Source organism: Pseudophryne corroboree, chromosome 8 (assembly GCF_028390025.1).
Source record: "Pseudophryne corroboree isolate aPseCor3 chromosome 8, aPseCor3.hap2, whole genome shotgun sequence".
NCBI lineage: Eukaryota > Metazoa > Chordata > Amphibia > Anura > Myobatrachidae > Pseudophryne > Pseudophryne corroboree.
The window spans coordinates 51,685,913-51,705,047 of NC_086451.1; the positions used below are offsets into that span (position 1 = coordinate 51,685,913).

Here is a 19,135-nt window from a genome sequence, read left to right on the forward strand (position 1 = left end):
ATAAATTAATATATAAATAACTCGCATCCATCAGAATATCAAAACAAAAAGCCTCACATTCCCCCCCACCCCATATACCCTAACCTACAAACAAAACAAATACACAAAATAAAATAAAGACACCCAAAGCAAACCTCCCAAGAACCCCCCACCCTGTATAACCTAACGCCAACCTAGGCATACCTGGATCCCCATAAGAACCCCATCCCTAACTACACTACACCTAAATGCCTAACATCCCCCCACCCCCCAACCCCATAACACAGGATAAGTACACCGTATAATTGACAGGGGCAGCTAAAATAAATGGCCATAAACTTAATACCCGCAGCATAGTAAAGTAGTATACAAATACAGAAGTAGCTGAGCTTAAAGACAGAATATAAATATAAATGACTGTGGAACTAAAACAAGCGACCACACACTAATTATGGCAAGCTTCTCCGACAAAATGGTAAAAAGTGCACACGTTCTTAGATACAAGGAGCTGGAAAACAGACATAATACTGATGTAACACTATATAAAGGGCCATACACCAGTTAGAACAGGAGGGTCATTCCGAGTTGTTCGCTCGTTATTTTTTTCTCGCAATGGAGCGATTAGTCGCTAATGCGCATGCGCAATGTCCGCAGTGCGACTGCGCCAAGTAAATTTGCTATGCAGTTAGGTATTTTACTCACGGCATTACGAGGTTTTTTCTTCGTTCTGGTGATCGTAATGTGATTGACAGGAAGTGGGTGTTTCTGGGCGGAAACTGGCCGTTTTATGGGTGTGTGCGAAAAAACGCTACCGTTTCTGGGAAAAACGCGGGAGTGGCTGGAGAAACGGAGGAGTGTCTGGGCGAACGCTGGGTGTGTTTGTGACGTCAAACCAGGAACGAAACTGACTGAACTGATCGCAGATGCCGAGTAAGTCTGGAGCTACTCAGAAACTGCTAAGAAGTGTCTGTTCGCAATTCTGCTAATCTTTTGTTCGCAATTTTGATAAGCCTTGATTCACTCCCAGTAGGCGGCGGCTTAGCGTGTGCAAAGCTGCTAAAAGCAGCTTGCGAGCGAACAACTCGGAATGACCCCCACAGAACAGAGCACAGTAAGGGTCTCAGCAGCCAGTGAAATGGTTCCCAGTCCCAAGGTGAGCAAAATCAGTCCGGAGGATGAGTCCACCCTGGAACAAAGTAATCCAGCCAAATGACAGTCCCTCGAGAGTGGGCATTAGGATAAACTGGGCCATCAGCTGTCACACACAACTGTGTCAAAATAAACGTATAGGGACAAGTGGCAGCTGAAGAAAACCGGATTAGGGACAAAAACCTCCATCCACGGGTTACACCGAAACACTGTTCCAAATAAATATTAGAGCGGAAAGCCATTCCCTCTCGCGGACTGTCACAAACTGGAGGATGATTCATCGCCATTCTCCCTCTTCATCGGATAAGTGAGTCTGTGTGACTGCAGATTGAATCTTCACGCGGGACCATGGAATCACCACTAAAGAAACGGAGACCGCTGGAGGATCCACACGCGCCATCACCAGCCGTAATTCACGGTGAATATGCGTAAAGGTCATCCCTCAGCTCCTCCAGTCTATTAGTAATTCGTTGCTCGGAAGAACCCACAGCGGTAAGCACCTGCTGTAGTGTAATAGTAAGTGGTGCAGATAAAGTCTCACTAAGGGGCCCTGAGAGCGGGTGGTATTCATGTGACCGCCGGTCAGCTGACCGACTGTCACATGACCTCCTCCACCAGCCCGACGGGTCACTGTCCCGATGGTCGGCATGCCGACCAACAGGGACTATTTCCACTAGTGGGTGTCCACGACACCCATAGAGTGGGAATAGAACCGCAGGTCGCCACCGAGCCCGCAGCATGGCGAGCGCCGGGATCCCGGCGTCGGTAAGCTGACCGCCGGTCAGCCGTACTACACCCCTGAGAGCTGCTGCACTGAATCAGGATAAAAGGACATAGAAGCAAAGCCATCCTGCTCGCCAGCTACAGAGTTGTGGTAGAATTCACACATTATGACAAAGCTGGAGACAGGGCACAGAAATCCACAGGATATTGCCACCAAAACCTCTGCAGAGCACACTGGCCCCAGCAGCTGAGTGAGGGCAGAGCTGCAGCATGAGCAACAGCCACACTGAGAGCAGAGTCTGCCTCAGGATCTAGTCACAGACTTCACCAGCCAGTAAGTTAGGACTCTTGGCACTGAGGATCCCCAAATTCTCACTGCAGGAGCAGAGGGGGGTACTGCACTCTTGCAGAAATTTTCAGCCACAGAACACCAGGGAAACAGGAGATAGATCAGGCTATTAGCAGGAGCTCTGGCAGGAAGCTGCCTACACCATGCTGTGTCAAGCCACGCCCCCGACCAGAAATAATTTGATTCAGTCCTGGACTACCAAACCGTGGCACCCTCGGGAGCCACGGCAACTAGTCTGGGAACAAGTACAATACGGCACAATATCATGGCGCAAAAGACAAAGAGGGAGAGTCACCATTCTATAGCTGATTATCAAGTGACTAGTTACCAGCCCGTGAACATGACTGAACATCATAACAGTATTGTCAGCGCCGATGGCTGTGCATGACCGAACAGAGCAACAATTTACTGTTGCTCTGTCGGGCGCCATCTAGTGGCAGCCGGCGTGCAAAACACCTGAATCCCCCCCCCCCATAGAGGTGAGGAGCAGCGTTAGTCTTTTATTATATAGGATGTGTGGAGCAATAGCTACATTACACTTAGGCCTTTACTCAGGATAAACTATTAAGGTTAGATTTTTTTTTTTGTATACAGTAAATACACATTTAAAACACTTTTTTTGTATAATATTTATTGAATTTCTTTGTAGTATCACATGGATTCTCAACAATAAACAGAAATGTAACTATGAAGCTATTTTTCAGTGAACAAAAAAAAAGAAAAAGAAATCAGTGCAAGAACAAAGGTAGAAAAGAAAATCCAAACAAACTAATAAAAAAAGTCCATAAAACAAAGCATATGAAAGAGTACTAGTCATTTAACACAATATCTAGTCAGTCAGTCAGTCAGTAACTAGAGCACAGTTTAGAAGGAAATCACAGTATGTTACACAATAAGTACTCTTCCAAGTTTATCTATAGAAGTATTGTCTGGTCCGGACATATCTTAGAGCTTTAGTGCTTTATAGAGATTATTTGTATCACTATCGTACATTCAGCACGTACCTTTTAAATATAGTTAATGCTTAATGTTGTGACAAATATAATTGGACAGAATTGAATTGCTGATTATATGTGAGATATAGTTGTTGTTTTATCAGCCAATTTATGTCAGAATGCTGCATTGCATCGTAAAGTGTGCCACTGCCTATTACCACAGAAAACGTGGGCGGCCATGTTGTGGGCTGCACAATTGCTAATGAGCAGGAAGCCGGCCAGTTCACTTGGAACTAAGGTACATTTTTATAAATCTTGGTTGAACCCACAAAATGTCTGCTACCTCCCTGTGTGCAGGTGGCATGTGAGCTTGTGGACAGTAGGATTGTACATGTATTAATGGAGATATTTGCTTCTTGGCACACATGAAAAAGTGAGGTATACTATGCAATGTCACAACTGCAACGCCAGTGTTTAAAGAGGGTCGGGGATATGAATCAAAGCTTGGAGAGAGATAAAATACCAACCAATCAGCTCCTATTTGTCATGTTTAAAATACTCTCTGTCAAGTGACAGAAGCGGATTGGTTGTCACTTTAGCTCTCTCCACTTTAGCTCTCTCAAAGCTTTGATAAATCTCCCCCTAAGACAATTAAAAACAATAACAAAAAAAGTATACGGTTCATGGCATTACTGCAAGATAAAAGTGCACAATACATTTATTATTATTGCTTTGATATTTTTTAGAGAATTTAGGGGGCTGAGATAAAGTTGAGAGAGATAAAGTACCAGTCTACCAGCTCTTACCTGTCATTTTTCAAACACAGCCTGTGATATGGCAGTTAGGAGCTGATTGGCTGGTACTTTATCTCCGTCCACTTTATTTCCATTCAAGGCTTAGTAAATAGACCCCTTAGATAGATGTGCAAATTCCTTAATGACGCGTCTGGTCCACTTTAACAAATACCTCAGGCATGTAATCCCTAACTCGTCAGCGTGTTGCTGGTAGCTGCTCACCAGTGGGAGCTCTGATAACTTTGTCTAGTATAAAGTTCAATCCGTATCTATGAAGCTGTGTGGATACTGGGCCGGCCGTACCTAATCTGGCTGCCTGTGCACAACTTTACCAGGACCATCCACAGTTTCTCCTCTTTACTGATCTGGGCACTGTGCCCGTCAGATTTTGCACCATACATGCAGTGAAAGCATCAGGGGATTCTAGAGAACCGTAGCACATCTCTGTAACTGGTGCCTCGTGCCTCTCTAGGGGGGTTAACCGCATGGTAGGCCGACAATCAATAGGTCAACACAAAATGGTCAAAAGGTCGACAGATTCAAGTGGTCAACATGACAGTTTTTTTGCTTTTTTTTCTCTCAACTTATTTATACTTTACCATCCACGTGGACTACAGTTATGACCGGTAACCTATACTGAGCGCAGCGGTAGCGGAGCCATATACCTTGTCCGAAGCATGGCGAGCGGACGCGGTACACTAATTAAGGTTCCAAGTACTGCAAGGCAAAATTTGTCACACAAAAAAACCACAACACACCTCACGTCGACCCTTTCATGCGTCGACCATTTCCGCGTCAACCTTTTGAGCCGGTAATCCTTCTGACCATGTTGACCTATACACTGCCAGCCATTTGACTGCTGACCTATTATACTATAACCCTGTAGTGGTGCTACCTAGTCCACCAGTGAGGCGATACCTTGTGACCATATTTACTATCGGGTACATTTGAAGTTGCCAGTTTTCACTGGTGCTACAAATATCTTTCATTACGGAGTGAGCATTTCAGACCTGTATACCAGCCGCAAAGGGAACCTGATATAAGATCTCACAAGGTAGGAGTACAAAGGAAAAAGGCAGTCCAAGCAAAACAGACATTTTTGTTTAAAGTCATACAGTGCACCTATCACCTGAAATGTTCTAATATAAAATGCATAAACATGTAAAAGAAAACCACAATTTTTCTTTTTTTTTTGCTAGCATGTTGGAATAATTCCATAGGTGTAAGGTTCTGCTCCCACATCATTAATTCATGCTCATTAGTAGTTATATATAAAAAAAAAAAACAAAAGTAAAAAAAACAACTTCAATAATGGATAGCATAAAACAGTCTACTCCAAGCAGCCCAGCGTCTAATCAGCATACAAAGCTTTGCTGTACAGTAGTGACGTCAGGGCTAGACGTCTAATCCAAAAACAAAAGGGCAGTAATACATGTAAATAAGCAGGATTGGGTTTGTGCTGCCTAGTCACGTCTTCTTAGGTCTAAAGGGGGGTACTCACGGAGCGATATTCTAAGCAATCTGACTAGACTGCTTAGAATATAAGCCTGATCGCTCCGTGTGTAGCCATTACAGCGATAGCGATGCGCAGCCCCGCTCATCGCTATCGCTGCTGCTAGATTGCAGGCCAATCTAGCGGGCCGCTTACTTCACCCGCTGGGTGAAGTGAGCGCCCCCTCCCCCATCCCCCCCCCCCCCCCCTGTCTCCCCCCGCACACTCAGCACAGATCGCGCTGTGCTGAGTGGCAAGAGTGATGTGTGCTGAGCGGTTCGCTCAGCACACATCTCTCCCCGCATCGGCCCGTCTATATGGGGCTTAAGAAAAGTGGTAGACTGAGGCTTGGAAGACAGATATTATCATAGTTATGCTGTAAATAAGAATTGCCTAATGACTGTACACTATTGCTTTGGGTATTTAGGAGTAACTAAATGTGCAGACTCCTACAGGAAATCAGTAGACGTTGTGTGTTGACACAAACACTCCAAGATACAGTCTCCCACGTTTTCTAACGTGCTACTGTTACATTGCTTAAAGCTGCGTATAAATCTCGGCCACAGTGGATGAAGCAACTGTTAATCCTGTTGGCAGTAATGTATAATACAGTATACTCTAACTGATTTCAAAAGTACAAAAGGCCTGAAAAAGAACACAAGTTATAAAACTGATGACATGTGTTTGCTTCCTTTTTAAACGGTACAGTGGAAATTTGGGGTGGTCTTCAGTATGCCGACTGACGGGATCCCGGCGCACAGTATACCGGCGCCGGGATCCCGACAGCCGGCATACCCACACATATTCTCCCTCGTGGGGGTCCACGACCCCCCTGGAGGGAGAATAAAATAGTGTGGCGAGCACAGCGAGCCCGCAAGGGGCTCATTTGCGCTCACCACACTGTCGGTAAGCCGGCGGTCGGCCTTCCGGCGCCGGTATGCTGGTCGCCGGGAGCCCGACCGCCGGCATACCATAGTGAACCCGAAATTTGACCCCTCAGTTTACCTCAGGCAGTAATCATGCATTTATTAGAACTGGTGCACAGGAAACGCTTACAAAATCTACTGTAAACCGTAGCCGTTATTTAAACATTTGCTGTTATTTTTTATGTGCGGTGCAAAAATGTCAGCTTCTGGTTAGTTGCTGTGGGTTACAGCACATGTTGGGGGTTATTCAGAGTTGGTAGCAGTTCTTGCAAAAAAATAGAAAAAACTGCTACTGAAAAAATTGCATGCTGGGGGTCGGCCACCATAGGGCTAGGCCACGGGCATGTGTAGTGCCACCCAGCGATGCGATTGCATATCAATTGCGATTGCAGAAATTGGCAAATAAAGGACGACCCCTGGCTGCGTACCCAGGAGCACCACCGCCATGTTTACCATCGCAGGAAACGCAGGCAATGTCATCCAGCCACCTTGAAAACGCCCATGATACGCCTGCGTTTCCTTCACCACTCCCCCCCACCGCCGCCCCCGCCCACCGCCTGTCAATAACTATGTCCATTTTTCTCATAAATGCTTCCACCTCTGGATAGCCCCCTTTATGCAGTTGCCTAAGCACCAGTTTAAGAAAAAATAATAATGGTGACTTCCCGGTCTGAGAGTTTGCAGGTTCATCATTGTCAACAAGCACACCACAGGGTCCAAAACAGGTCTATAAAATATTGCACTTTTATATGTTAATGCCAATTTGAATAATACCCAGTGCTGTAAAATGCAAAGTTTCAAGCATTGAAGAAAAAAAACAAAACCTAGAAAAGTATATTATTATCAACTAGGTGCTAAGAAAGATTTCAGCATTAGGCTTACATTACAGTGATTACATCACCTACACACAGTGGGGGCAGCCATTTTGTGAGCTGAGTTAATCAGGAGACTGCAATACTGAGGCATACGGGCCTTGTTGCCAATACATCAGTGAGGTCACTAGTTCCTAGCCAGAATTTGGATATTGATGCCGTCCACAAAATGGTTGCCTCCACAGTGCCACGCCCACTTTAAGCTGGATTCCATTCTCACATATATTCCTGTGGGGGGGTTAACTCAAGCATCAGTGTTTCCTTCACCATTTTCTTGTGGCTGAAGTTGCTCTCTTTCCGCTTCCTCTTGTGGAGGCCGCACTCGTTTAAAGAAGCCAAGCTTGTACATGATGAGAACCATTAGCGCTAAGAGCAGCAAACCTGATAACACTGCAAGTACTATCACCCACACCGGGACTGGAGCGCTGGATGACTGATTAACCCAGAGAATGTTCGTTGTGACCTCCGTAAAACTGTTTATATCGGGAAGATTCATGTTTTCGTAAGGAAATTGCAGAACGCTGAATGCGGCAGATGACTTTAAGGAGAAGGAATGATTTTGGTTCTCGCTGTTCATAAAAGTCTCTGTCCATAATCTTGATCTAATATATAGAATGGCACTTTTTCCTTTTTCTACCCGCTCTACGTGACATTCAATCTTAAGACACTGGGCTGTCCCACAGCCGAGGGTCTGCAAGTCACCTTCTACTACCGGAAGATCCCGGCGATTGCGTTCATTTCGGGTCACATTTTTATCATCATCTGTCTGCGAAGTGGATTTCAGATTGAGAGGGTTGATTACAACATCAGAAGTACAGTCCATAGGTCCATCAATTTCATATTTAACAATGTACAGCAAAGTGTTGCCTTTGTACTTGTATGGCCACTGTATAGTAAGGATGGCTTTACTGAACGCACTGGGTCCATTGTTTCGTAGTTCAAAGATATGTTGAACAAGTGGCCCGACATCGTCTTCCGTCACTGGATTTTCCCTGGGCTCGAAGTTTGCAATTGGCAGGAACACTTCATTGGGTGTAGAGACCCCTCTTATTTCAACAGCTGCTAACACTGCAAGGGCAATTTGCAGAGACTTTTTTTCACTGGAATTGTCATACTGGTTTGAGCTTTGTATCTGTAAGTCAAAGATCACGGTATTGTCCATTTCACTCATCTGGTGAACACTGAAGAGTAGGGCTGCTTGCAGCTTGGTTCCAGCTTTCATGGGATTTCCAAGATCGCATACAACAAGTCGTGTCTGATTCTCCATTTTAAACGCACAGGACAATCTTGAGAAGGTTTCATTGTTTCGGACGACGCCGATGAAGTCGGCCTGTGGTGGCATGTGGACAAAAAGTTCTGCCTCGTAGGCGCCTTCACCTTGATTTTGAGTGTCAACATACAGGGTCAAGGGGCTGTCATCTCCGATATAAATTTGCTTTTGCTCGCTTTCTACTGCCAAAATCAACTTTGGTTTGCATATATTGTCTTCACCACAATCCAGCAAAATGTGTGCCTGTTTGGTTAGGTTTGCCGGAGTGAACTGGTTCAGGATAGGCATTAGTCCAGAAGGATCAGCAGCGGCTTCATAATCCATTTGATAATCCATGAAAACAGTTATAGGAGTAAGCTTGTCCCGGAACTCGCTTTCGTCCCGTAAGTATGCCTGTAATTCTTCGCAACGCATGGCTCCACCATTGTCTATAGTCATGACTTTGGTGTATGTGGGCTGCTTTGTGTAAAGGAATAGCGCACGTCGTACAGCTCCCTTCTGTTTCAGTTTATCTAGTAATAGCTCTACCTTAAATGAGAGGCTGTTGGGTATATTGCCTTTACTGCTGGCTTTGAGACAGAATTTTACATCAAAGCAGGAGGCTTGAACTCCACTGGAAATGGTACAGGTCTTGCTTTCAGGGTTTAGGATTGATGGAGTCACATCCAAAATAGCATTCACAGTGACAACAGGCCTAGACCTGTATAATATGGCCCTATCTGCCCCAAAAGCTCCAACGACTAAATCTGGATAGCCATTATCATCAACATCTGTAGCTCCTTTTAATGAGTATCCGAAACTTGCTGGCATGCTTTTGGAAGCCCACTGTCCAACAAGTACCTGGGAAGGTGTAGTGCTTACACCAGAGTTCCTTCCGTTGTAAATGTACACCAGGCCTTTTTTACCTTCTCCTGCATAAGGTGCACCAACGGCAATGTCATTAAAGCCATCCTGGTCCACATCACCAAGGGCCGCAATAGAACTTCCAAATCTTGCAAATGGATCGGAACCAGTCAGTTTTGACAGGAGCTGGAGTCCACCTTTGCTTTGCTGAATGTAAACAGACACTTGTCCAACTTCCTGAAGCTTGCCATCTGATGCCCGATCCATAAAAAGTGGAGCCCCAATGAACAAATCCACCAGGCCGTCTGCATTTATATCAGTGGTGGCTACAGAATATCCAAAGTAAGCTGCCATCTGTTCTCCGGTGAAATTGTACATGGAAACCATACTTAAACCATTATAAATAGAGACCATTCCCAAAGTCTTTGCAGCTCTCGGAACGCCAGAAACAAAATCTTCCACATTGTCACCGTCAAAATCCCCCACGGACACAGAGTACCCCAAGTAGCTGTCATCGTACTGGGGGCTGGCTGCTCGGGTGGCCAGCTGATTGGCATAAGTCACGCTGTATTTTTTGGCATTGTACATCTTCAAAATGTCTTCCACAGTGTCCGAAATAATTTGGCCCTGCCAGTAGAAGCTGCCAGGCCCTCCGAGGACAACTCTGTCTGCACTGGTGAAATCAACACTAAATCCGCCCTGGCAAAAGCCTTGTTCCTGGGCATCAGTTTTGAAATTGGATCTGCAGGGGGCATATTCCACAATGTTGTCTCCATCCTTGAGGTAACATGTGCCAACTGGCTCCCTTTCGGGTTTCGCCTCCGTCCTCCAGTGATAGAGCGGGGCACAGGCCAGGATCTTGTTGCCCCTGGCCGTCAGGGATGCCCCAAACCACTGATTTGATTTGAACTCAATGGGGTCGCTGGGGGCAAAATTTCGATTACCAGTCGAGTCGAAGGCAATAGACTGGCACTTGTCACCGTTCCACTCGCACTTCTGCACGTCTCCGCCTTGGGTGATGCCAGGCTGGGTGGTGTTGGCTTTGGGAGCCCCAATGAGCAAGAACTTAGAATTAGCATCAGGGGTGAAGAAGTCCACTGCAAAGCCGTAGTAGCTGCCATCAGCACCAGCGTAGACCCGGGGCTTCTCAGCGTCCAGGTTAAAGCCCCGGGACAAGCCCAGCAGCAGTGCAGCGCCCACCAGGAGAGTGCCAGCGACCATGGTGCCCGGGTAGTGTTCGCTCACCCGCCGCTTACTGTCTGCTGTGTGGCTGGTCAGCGGCTGTGCCCATCAGAGCTCAGTGCAGGCTGTGTTGCCAACTCTGAAATAATAAAACAAGCAACTGATGAGTGTAAAACAAGTGCAGCACCAGTGTCCTCACTCCTGCTGGTCTCTCCATACACTCGTCCTCACTCCTGCTCTCTCCACACACACAGGCTGGTTCCCCAACCCCCTCCTTTCCCTTCCTGCTCTACACTGTCCAATCCATGTCCTCCACTATGAGCTTAGGCAGAGCCTCTCTCCCACTTCCTGATTCCAGTAACTCCTTCAGGCCCTGAAGCCCAGTCTAGTGCAGTGGTTAGCATTCCACAGCAAAGCAGGACAATGCAATGTATTACATCTCTATCTCTCTCTCTCTCTATATATATATATATATATATATATATATATATATATATATATATATATACACACACACACACACACACACTATATATAGCAAACATTGTAGATTCGGCACTCAGTGGGTAAAAAAAAACTTTTAAGTGCTCAGTTGTCTTGCACCAAAGTAATGTAGAAACATCATAATCCCAAAGGATGTAGGCGGCACTCGGAGTCTTAAGGGCCGTATTCACGGGCAGATTTGGGGAGAGATGTGTGCTGAGCGGTTCGCTCAGCACACATCTCTCCCCCCGCTCAGCACAGGGCGATGTGTGCTGGGGGGGGCGCTCATTTCACCCAGCGGGTGAAGTGAGCGACCTGCTAGATTGGTCTGCATGCAGGCCAATCTAGCACCAGCGGCCCCGTGCATCGCTATCGCTGTGAGGGGTACACAGGGGTTTATTTCTCTACGTTTCGGGGAAACAGCCCGACTCCTGATGAAAGAGGCTGTATCCCCAGAAACGTAGAGAAATAAACTTTATCAATAAGAAGACTCCAAGTGCTACCTGCATCCTTTAGGATTATGATATTTATATATATTATCTATAAACAAATCCCTTTCTCTGGTCTCAAAGGAGTGCCCTACAGCTAACTACAGGTGGGGTACCACACACATACAGTAGATCTATATTTTTATTTTGATATAATAGGATTTTAGTACCTACCGGTAAATCATTTTCTCTTAGTCCGTAGAGGATGCTGGGGACTCCAAAAGGACCATGGGGTATAGACGGATCCACAGGAGCTTGGGCACACTATAAAGACTTAAACTGGGTGTGAACTGGCTCCTCCCTCTATACCCCTCCTCCAGACCTCAGTTAGAAAACTGTGCCCAGGAGAGATGAACATTTCGAGGAAAGAATTTATTGTTATAAACACGGTGAGTGTCATACCAGCTCACACCCTCAAACACACCGTAGAACGTGGCATTCAGTAGAATACCAGCCAACGGCATGAACAAAACACAGCCACATGCTGAGAGAATATGTAACACAAACCGTGTGTCCACATAAGCAAAAATTAGACCCCGCACGCCATGTCATGAACAACGGTAGCAACCGCCTGACAGAGAATACACACCCCCAGGGTGTAACCAAAAACAATAACTGCAGACACCGTACGCACTGGGACGGGCGCCCAGCATCCTCTACAGACTAAGAGAAAAGGATTTACCAGTAGGTACTAAAATCCTATTTTCTCATACGTCCTAGAGGATGCTGGGGACTCCAAAAGGACCATGGGGTTTATACCAAAGCTCCAAAACGGGCGGGAGAGTGCGGACGACTCTGCAGCACCGAATGAGCAAACAAAAGGTCCCCAAAAATCAGGGTATCAAACTTGTAGAGCATAGCAAATGCGTTTGATCCCGACAAATAATCCGCTCGGCAAAGTTGAACCGCCGAGACTCCTCGGGCATCCGCCCAAGAAGAGCCCATCTTTCCATTAGAATGGGCTTCTACCGTCTTCGGTAACGGCAATCCAGCCGTAGAACAAACATGCTAAATCGCATCACAGATTCCGCGTGTAGCAGACTGCATACTGCAGTCGCCCCAAGCATGCTGGGAGCATACCGGACAAACAGAACCTCTGTTTCTCTAACGTCCTAGTGGATGCTGGGGACTCCGTAAGGACCATGGGGAATAGACGGGCTCCGCAGGAGACTGGGCACTCTAAGAAAGATTTAGTACTACTGGTGTGCACTGGCTCCTCCCTCTATGCCCCTCCTCTAGACCTCAGTTAGAATCTGTGCCCGGAAGGAGCTGGGTGCATTTTAGTGAGCTCTCCTGAGCTTGCTAATAAGAAAGTATTTTAGTTAGGTTTTTTATTTTCAGAGAGCTTCTGCTGGCAACAGACTCTCTGCTACGTGGGACTGAGGGGAGAGAAGCAAACCTACTAACTGTGGCTAGGTTGCGCTTCTTAGGCTACTGGACACCATTAGCTCCAGAGGGATCGAACACAGGAACCTAACCTTGATCGTCCGTTCCCGGAGCCGCGCCGCCGTCCCCCTCGCAGAGCCAGAAGACAGAAGCCGGCGGGTTGAAGCAAGAAGACGTCAAAATCGGCGGCAGAAGACTCCTGTCTTCATATGAGGTAGCGCACAGCACTGCAGCTGTGCGCCATTGCGCCCACACTAACCCACACACTCCGGTCACTGTAGGGCGCAGGGGGTGGCGCCCTGGGCAGCAATTGATTACCTCCTGGCAAAAAAGCAGCATATATACAGCTGGGCACTGTAATATGCATGAGCCCCCGCCATTATTTTTACACAAAATCGCGGGACAGAAGCCCGCGCTGAGGGGGCGGGGCCTTCTTCCTCAGCACTCACCAGCGCCATTTTCTCTCCACAGCTCCGCTGAGAGGAAGCTCCCCAGGCTCTCCCCTGCAGACTCACGGTAGAAAGAGGGTAAAAAGAGAGGGGGGGCACATAAATTTAGCGCATTAATCATATATACAGCAGCTACTGGGTAAACACTAAGTTACTGTGTGATTCCTGGGTCATATAGCGCTGGGGTGTGTGCTGGCATACTCTCTCTCTGTCTCTCCAAAAGGCCTTGTGGGGGTCCTGTCCTCATATAGAGCATCCCCTGTGTGTGTGGTGTGTCGGTACGCGTGTGTCGACATGTTTGACGAAGAGGGCTATGTGGAGGCAGAGCAAGTGCAGATGAATGACGTGTCTCCGCCGACGGCGCCGACACCTGATTGGATGGATATGTGGAAGGTGTTAAATGATAATGTAAACTCCTTGCATAAAAGGTTGGATAAAGCTGATGCATTGGGACAGTCGGGGTCTCAGCCCATGCCTGATCCTACAGCGCAGAGGCCGTCAGGGTCTCAGAAGCGCCCACTATCCAAAATTGTTGACACAGATATCGACACGGATTCTGACTCCAGTGTCGATGACGATGATGCAAAATTGCAGCCTAAAATGGCTAAAGCCATCCGCTACATGCTTATAGCAATGAAGGATGTATTGCACATATCAGAGGTAAACTCTGTCCCTGACAAGAGGGTTTATATGTATGGGGAGAAAAAGCAAGAGGTGACTTTTCCCCCTTCACATGAGTTAAATGAGTTATGTGAAAAAGCGTGGGATTCCCCCGATAGGAAAGTGCTGATTTCCAAAAGGTTACTTATGGCGTACCCTTTCCCGCCAACGGACAGGATGCGCTGGGAATCCTCCCCTAGGGTAGACAAAGCTCTGACGCGCTTATCTAAGAGGGTGGCCCTGCCGTCACAGGATACGGCCTCCCTAAAGGATCCTGCCGGTAGGAAGCAGGAAAGTATCCTGAAGTCTGTTAATACACATTCAGGTACTCTACTGAGGCCGGCAATTGCGTCGGCCTGGATGTGTAGTGCTGTAGCAGCATGGACAGATAATCTGTCTGAGGAACTGGATACCTTGGACAAGGATACTATTTTACTGACCCTGGGGCATATAAAAGACGCTGTCCTATATATGAGGGATGCCCAGAGGGACATTTGCCTACTGGGCTCTAGAATAAATGCAATGTCCATTTCTGCCAGAAGGGTCCTGTGGACTCGGCAATGGACAGGTGATGCCGACTCCAAAAAGCACATAGAGGTTTTACCTTACAAGGGTGAGGAATTGTTTGGGGACGGTCTCTCGGACCTAGTTTCCACAGCTACGGCTGGGAAGTCAAATTTTTTGCCATATATTCCCTCACAGCCTAAGAAAGCACCGTATTATCAAATGCAGTCCTTTCGTTCACAAAGAAGCAAGAAAGTCAGAGGTGCATCCTTTCTTGCCAGAGGCAGGGGTAGAGGAAAAAAGCTGCACCATACAGCTAGTTCCCAGGAACAGAAGTACTCCCCGGCTTCCGCTAAATCCACCGCATGACGCTGGGGCTTCACAGGTGGAGCCAGGAGCGGTGGGGGCGCGTCTCCGAAATTTCAGCCACCAGTGGGTTCGCTCACAGGTGGATCCCTGGGCTGTACAGATCGTGTCTCAGGGATACAAGCTGGAATTCGAAGTGATGCCCCCTCACCGTTACCTCAAATCGGCCCTGCCAGCTTCCCCCATGGAAAGGGAAGTAGTATTAGCGGCAATTCACAAGTTATATCTCCTGCAGGTGGTGGTAAAGGTTCCCCTCCTTCAACAGGGAAGGGGATACTATTCCACAATGTTTGTGGTACCGAAACCGGACGGTTCGGTCAGACCCATATTGAATTTAAAGTCCCTGAACATTTATCTGAAAAGATTCAAGTTCAAAATGGAATCGCTCAGAGCGGTCATTGCAAGTCTGGAAGAGGGGGATTTTATGGTGTCTCTGGACATCAAGGATGCTTACTTGCATGTCCCCATTTATCCACCTCATCAGGAGTACCTCAGATTTGTGGTACAGGACTGTCATTACCAATTCCAGACGTTTGCCGTTTGGGCTCTCCACGGCACCAAGAATATTTACCAAGGTAATGGCGGAAATGATGGTGATCCTGAGGAAGCAGGGAGTCACAATTATCCCATACTTGGACGATCTCCTCATAAAGGCGAGGTCCAGAGAGCAGTTGCTGATCAGCGTAGCACACTCTCAGGAAGTGTTGCAGCAGCACGGCTGGATTCTGAATATTCCAAAGTCGCAGCTGATTCCTACGACGCGTCTGCCCTTTCTGGGCATGATTCTGGACACAGACCAGAAGAAGGTGTTTCTCCCGGCGGAGAAGGCTCAGGAGCTCGTGACTCTAGTCAGAGACCTCTTGAAACCAAAACAGGTGTCGGTGCATCACTGCACGTGAGTCCTGGGAAAGATGGTGGCATCATACGAAGCCATCCCCTTCGGCAGGTTCCATGCGAGGATCTTTCAGTGGGATCTGTTGGACAAGTGGTCCGGATCGCATCTTCAGATGCATCGGCTGATCACCCTGTCCCCGAGGGCCAGGGTGTCTCTTCTATGGTGGCTGCAGAGTGCTCACCTTCTCGAGGGCCGCAGGTTCGGCATACAGGACTGGGTCCTGGTGACCACGGATGCGAGCCTCCGAGGATGGGGGGCAGTCACTCAGGGAAGAAACTTCCAAGGGTTGTGGTCAAGTCAGGAGGCTTGTCTGCACATCAATATCCTGGAACTAAAGGCCATATACAACGCCCTGAGTCAAGCGGAGCCTCTGCTTCGAAACCAACCGGTGCTGATTCAGTCAGACAACATCATCGCAGTGGCTCATGTAAACCGCCAGGGCGGCACAAGAAGCAGAGTGGCGATGGCGGAAGCCACCAGGATTCTTCGTTGGGCGGAGAATCACGTGCAAGCACTGTCAGCAGTGTTCATTCCGGGAGTGGACAACTGGGAGGCAGACTTCCTCAGCAGGCACGACCTCCACCCGGGAGAGTGGGGACTTCATCACGAAGTCTTCGCTCAGATTACAAATCGATGGGAACTGCCACAGGTGGACATGATGGCACCCCGTCTCAACAAAAAGCTACAAAGGTATTGGGCCAGGTCAAGAGACCCTCAGGCGATAGCTGTGGACGCACTAGTAACACCGTGGGTGTTCCAGTCGGTCTATGTGTTTCCTCCTTTTCCTCTCATACCCAAGGTGCTGGGAATCGTAAGAAAAAGAGGAGTGAGAACAATTCTCATTGTTCCGGATTGGCCAAGAAGGGCTGATAAAGGCTAGGAAGGACGTGACAGCAAAACACTATTACCGTATATGGCGAAAATATGTTGCCTGGTGTGAGGCCAGGAAGGCCCCTACAGAGGAATTCCAGCTGGGCCGGTTCCTGCACTTCCTACAGTCTGGAGTTACTATGGGCTTGAAGTTGGGGTCCATAAAGGTCTAGATTTCAGCCCTATCCATTTTCCTTCAAAAAGAACTGGCTTCTCTTCCAGAGGTTCAGACGTTTGTTAAGGGAGTGCTGCATATTCAGCCCCCTTTTGTGCCACCAGTGGCACCTTGGGATCTCAACGTGGTGTTGGGTTTCCTGAAATCCCACTGGTTTGAGCCACTTAAGACCGTGGAGCTAAAGTATCTCACGTGGAAGGTGGTCATGTTATTGGCCTTAGCTTCGGCTAGGCGTGTGTCAGAATTGGCGGCTTTGTCATGTAAAAGCCCCTATCTGGTTTTCCATATGGACAGGGCAGAATTGCGGACTTGTCCGCAATTTCTGCCGAAGGTGGTGTCATCTTTTCATTTGAACCAACCTATTGTGGTGCCTGCGGCTACTCGTGACTTGGAGGATTCCAAGTTGCTGGATGTAGTCAGGGCTTTGAAGATCTATGTAGCCAGGACGGCTGGAGTCAGGAAAACTGACTCGCTGTTTATCCTGTATGCATCCAACAAGCTGGGTGCTCCTGCTTCAAAGCAAACCATTGCTCGCTGGATCTGTAACACGATTCAGCAGGCTCATTCTGCGGCTGGATTGCCGCATCCAAAATCAGTGAAAGCCCATTCCACAAGGAAAGTGGTCTCTTCTTGGGCGGCTGCCCGAGGGGTCTCGGCATTACAGCTTTGCCGAGCAGCTACTTGGTCGGGTTCAAACACATTTGCTAAGTTCTACAAGTTTAATACCCTGGCTGAGGAGGACCTGGTGTTTGCCCATTCGGTGCTGGAGAGTCATCCGCACTCTCCCGCCCGTTTGGGAGCTTTGGTTTAATCCCCATGGTCCTTACGGAGTCCCCAGCATCCACTAGGACGTTAGAGAAAATAAGATTTTACTCACCGGTAAATCTATTTCTCCTAGTCCGTAGTGGATGCTGGGCGCCCGTCCCTAGTGCGGACTTTCTGCAATACGTGTATATAGTTATTGCTTGATAAAGGGTTATGTTATGTTGGCATCCATTGTTGATGCTCTGTTGTTGTTCATACTGTTGACTGGGTAAGTTATCACAAGTTATACGGTGTGATTGGTGTGGCTGGTATGAGTCTTACCCTGGATTCCAAAATCCTTTCCTTGTAATGTCAGCTCTTCCGGGCACAGTTTCCTTAACTGAGGTCTGGAGGAGGGGCATAGAGGGAGGAGCCAGTGCACACCAGTAGTACTAAATCTTTCTTAGAGTGCCCAGTCTCCTGCGGAGCCCGTCTATTCCCCATGGTCCTTACGGAGTCCCCAGCATCCACTACGGACTACGAGAAATAGATTTACCGGTGAGTAAAATCTTATTTTCTCCAATCTGAGCCAAATTGGCGACCGAAATATTCAAATCCCCGGTAACATCGAGAGACTTTGAATCAGCTAATGCCTAAGTAACCACCAGCATCAAAATAGACAGATTTCTGCGGAACCCAGAAACCACTCTTTGGCAGAACTACAATCCGAGTTCACAATTCCTCTCTATCCACATGGAAGATCAAACAAGGCTCGTGTGAGACAAAACCACCACTTCCGACACCCGCCTTGCGGACGCCAAAGCCAAAAGCATGACCACTTTCAAAGAGAGAATTTTTTTTTTTTAAAGAAAATAATAATAAGGCCATACTGCACCGAAATGGAGCCTAACTGTAGGCCTGCATCCACACCGGCTCGTAAAGTATGGATGAGAACGACCTAGCTGAAAGTCTTCCGTAGGAACCATCCTGGATTCACACCAAGACACAGAGTTACGCCAACTACGGCGGTAAGGCTTTGCTGTTACTTCTTTCCGAGCCTGAAACCTTGAGGAAATGACTTCACTGGGAACATCCTTCCGGCTTAGGATATGGCATTCAACCGCCACGCCGTCAGACGCAGTCGCGGTAAGTCTTGATACACGCCCTGATCTTGTTGTAACAGATCCTCACGTAGATGAAGAGGGCAGGAAACTTCAATGAGCAAATCATGAAAAACTGGAAAGCAAACCCTCCTTGGCTAGATCGGATCCGAGAGGATCGCCTGAACCTTTGTTCTTCTTACGTTTATCACCTTCAGAAAAAATGAAAGAGGAGAGGCCACATAGACCGACTAAAAACACCCACGGTGTCACGAGGGTGTCCACTGCTATAGCTTGAGTGTCCCTTGACCTGAAACAATATCCCTGAGGCCTCTCGTTGAAGCGAGACGCCAACAGGACCAATTGCGACACTCCACAAAAAGTTGTCACGTCTGTGAAAACGTCTCGATGATGACTGAATTTCTCCCGGATGGAGATCGCGTCAGCAGACGAAATCTATTTCTCCTTCGTTTACCTCCGGAACGATTATTGCTAATATAG

General features: G+C 47.6%; 2 protein-coding genes across 3 annotated transcripts in view; one reads left to right on the forward strand and one right to left on the reverse strand.

Annotated features, from left to right (window-relative positions):
- Positions 1 to 19,135, forward strand: part of FGD1 (FYVE, RhoGEF and PH domain containing 1) — a 233,595-nt gene that overhangs the window by 127,924 nt on the left and 86,536 nt on the right. The gene's annotated exons all lie outside the window — the stretch shown is intronic.
- On the reverse strand, positions 5,649 to 10,779 carry LOC134948408 (integrin alpha-V-like). Its single transcript, XM_063936361.1, has one exon. It carries the CDS (start codon positions 10,551 to 10,553, stop codon positions 7,464 to 7,466), a length of 3,090 nt encoding a protein of 1,029 aa, XP_063792431.1. The 5' UTR covers positions 10,554 to 10,779; the 3' UTR covers positions 5,649 to 7,463.

Excerpts from the sequence above, each read along its gene's own strand:
- LOC134948408 (XM_063936361.1), bottom strand. The coding sequence starts at position 10,553 with ATGGTCGCTGGCACTCTCCTGGTGGGCGCTGCACTGCTGCTGGGCTTG.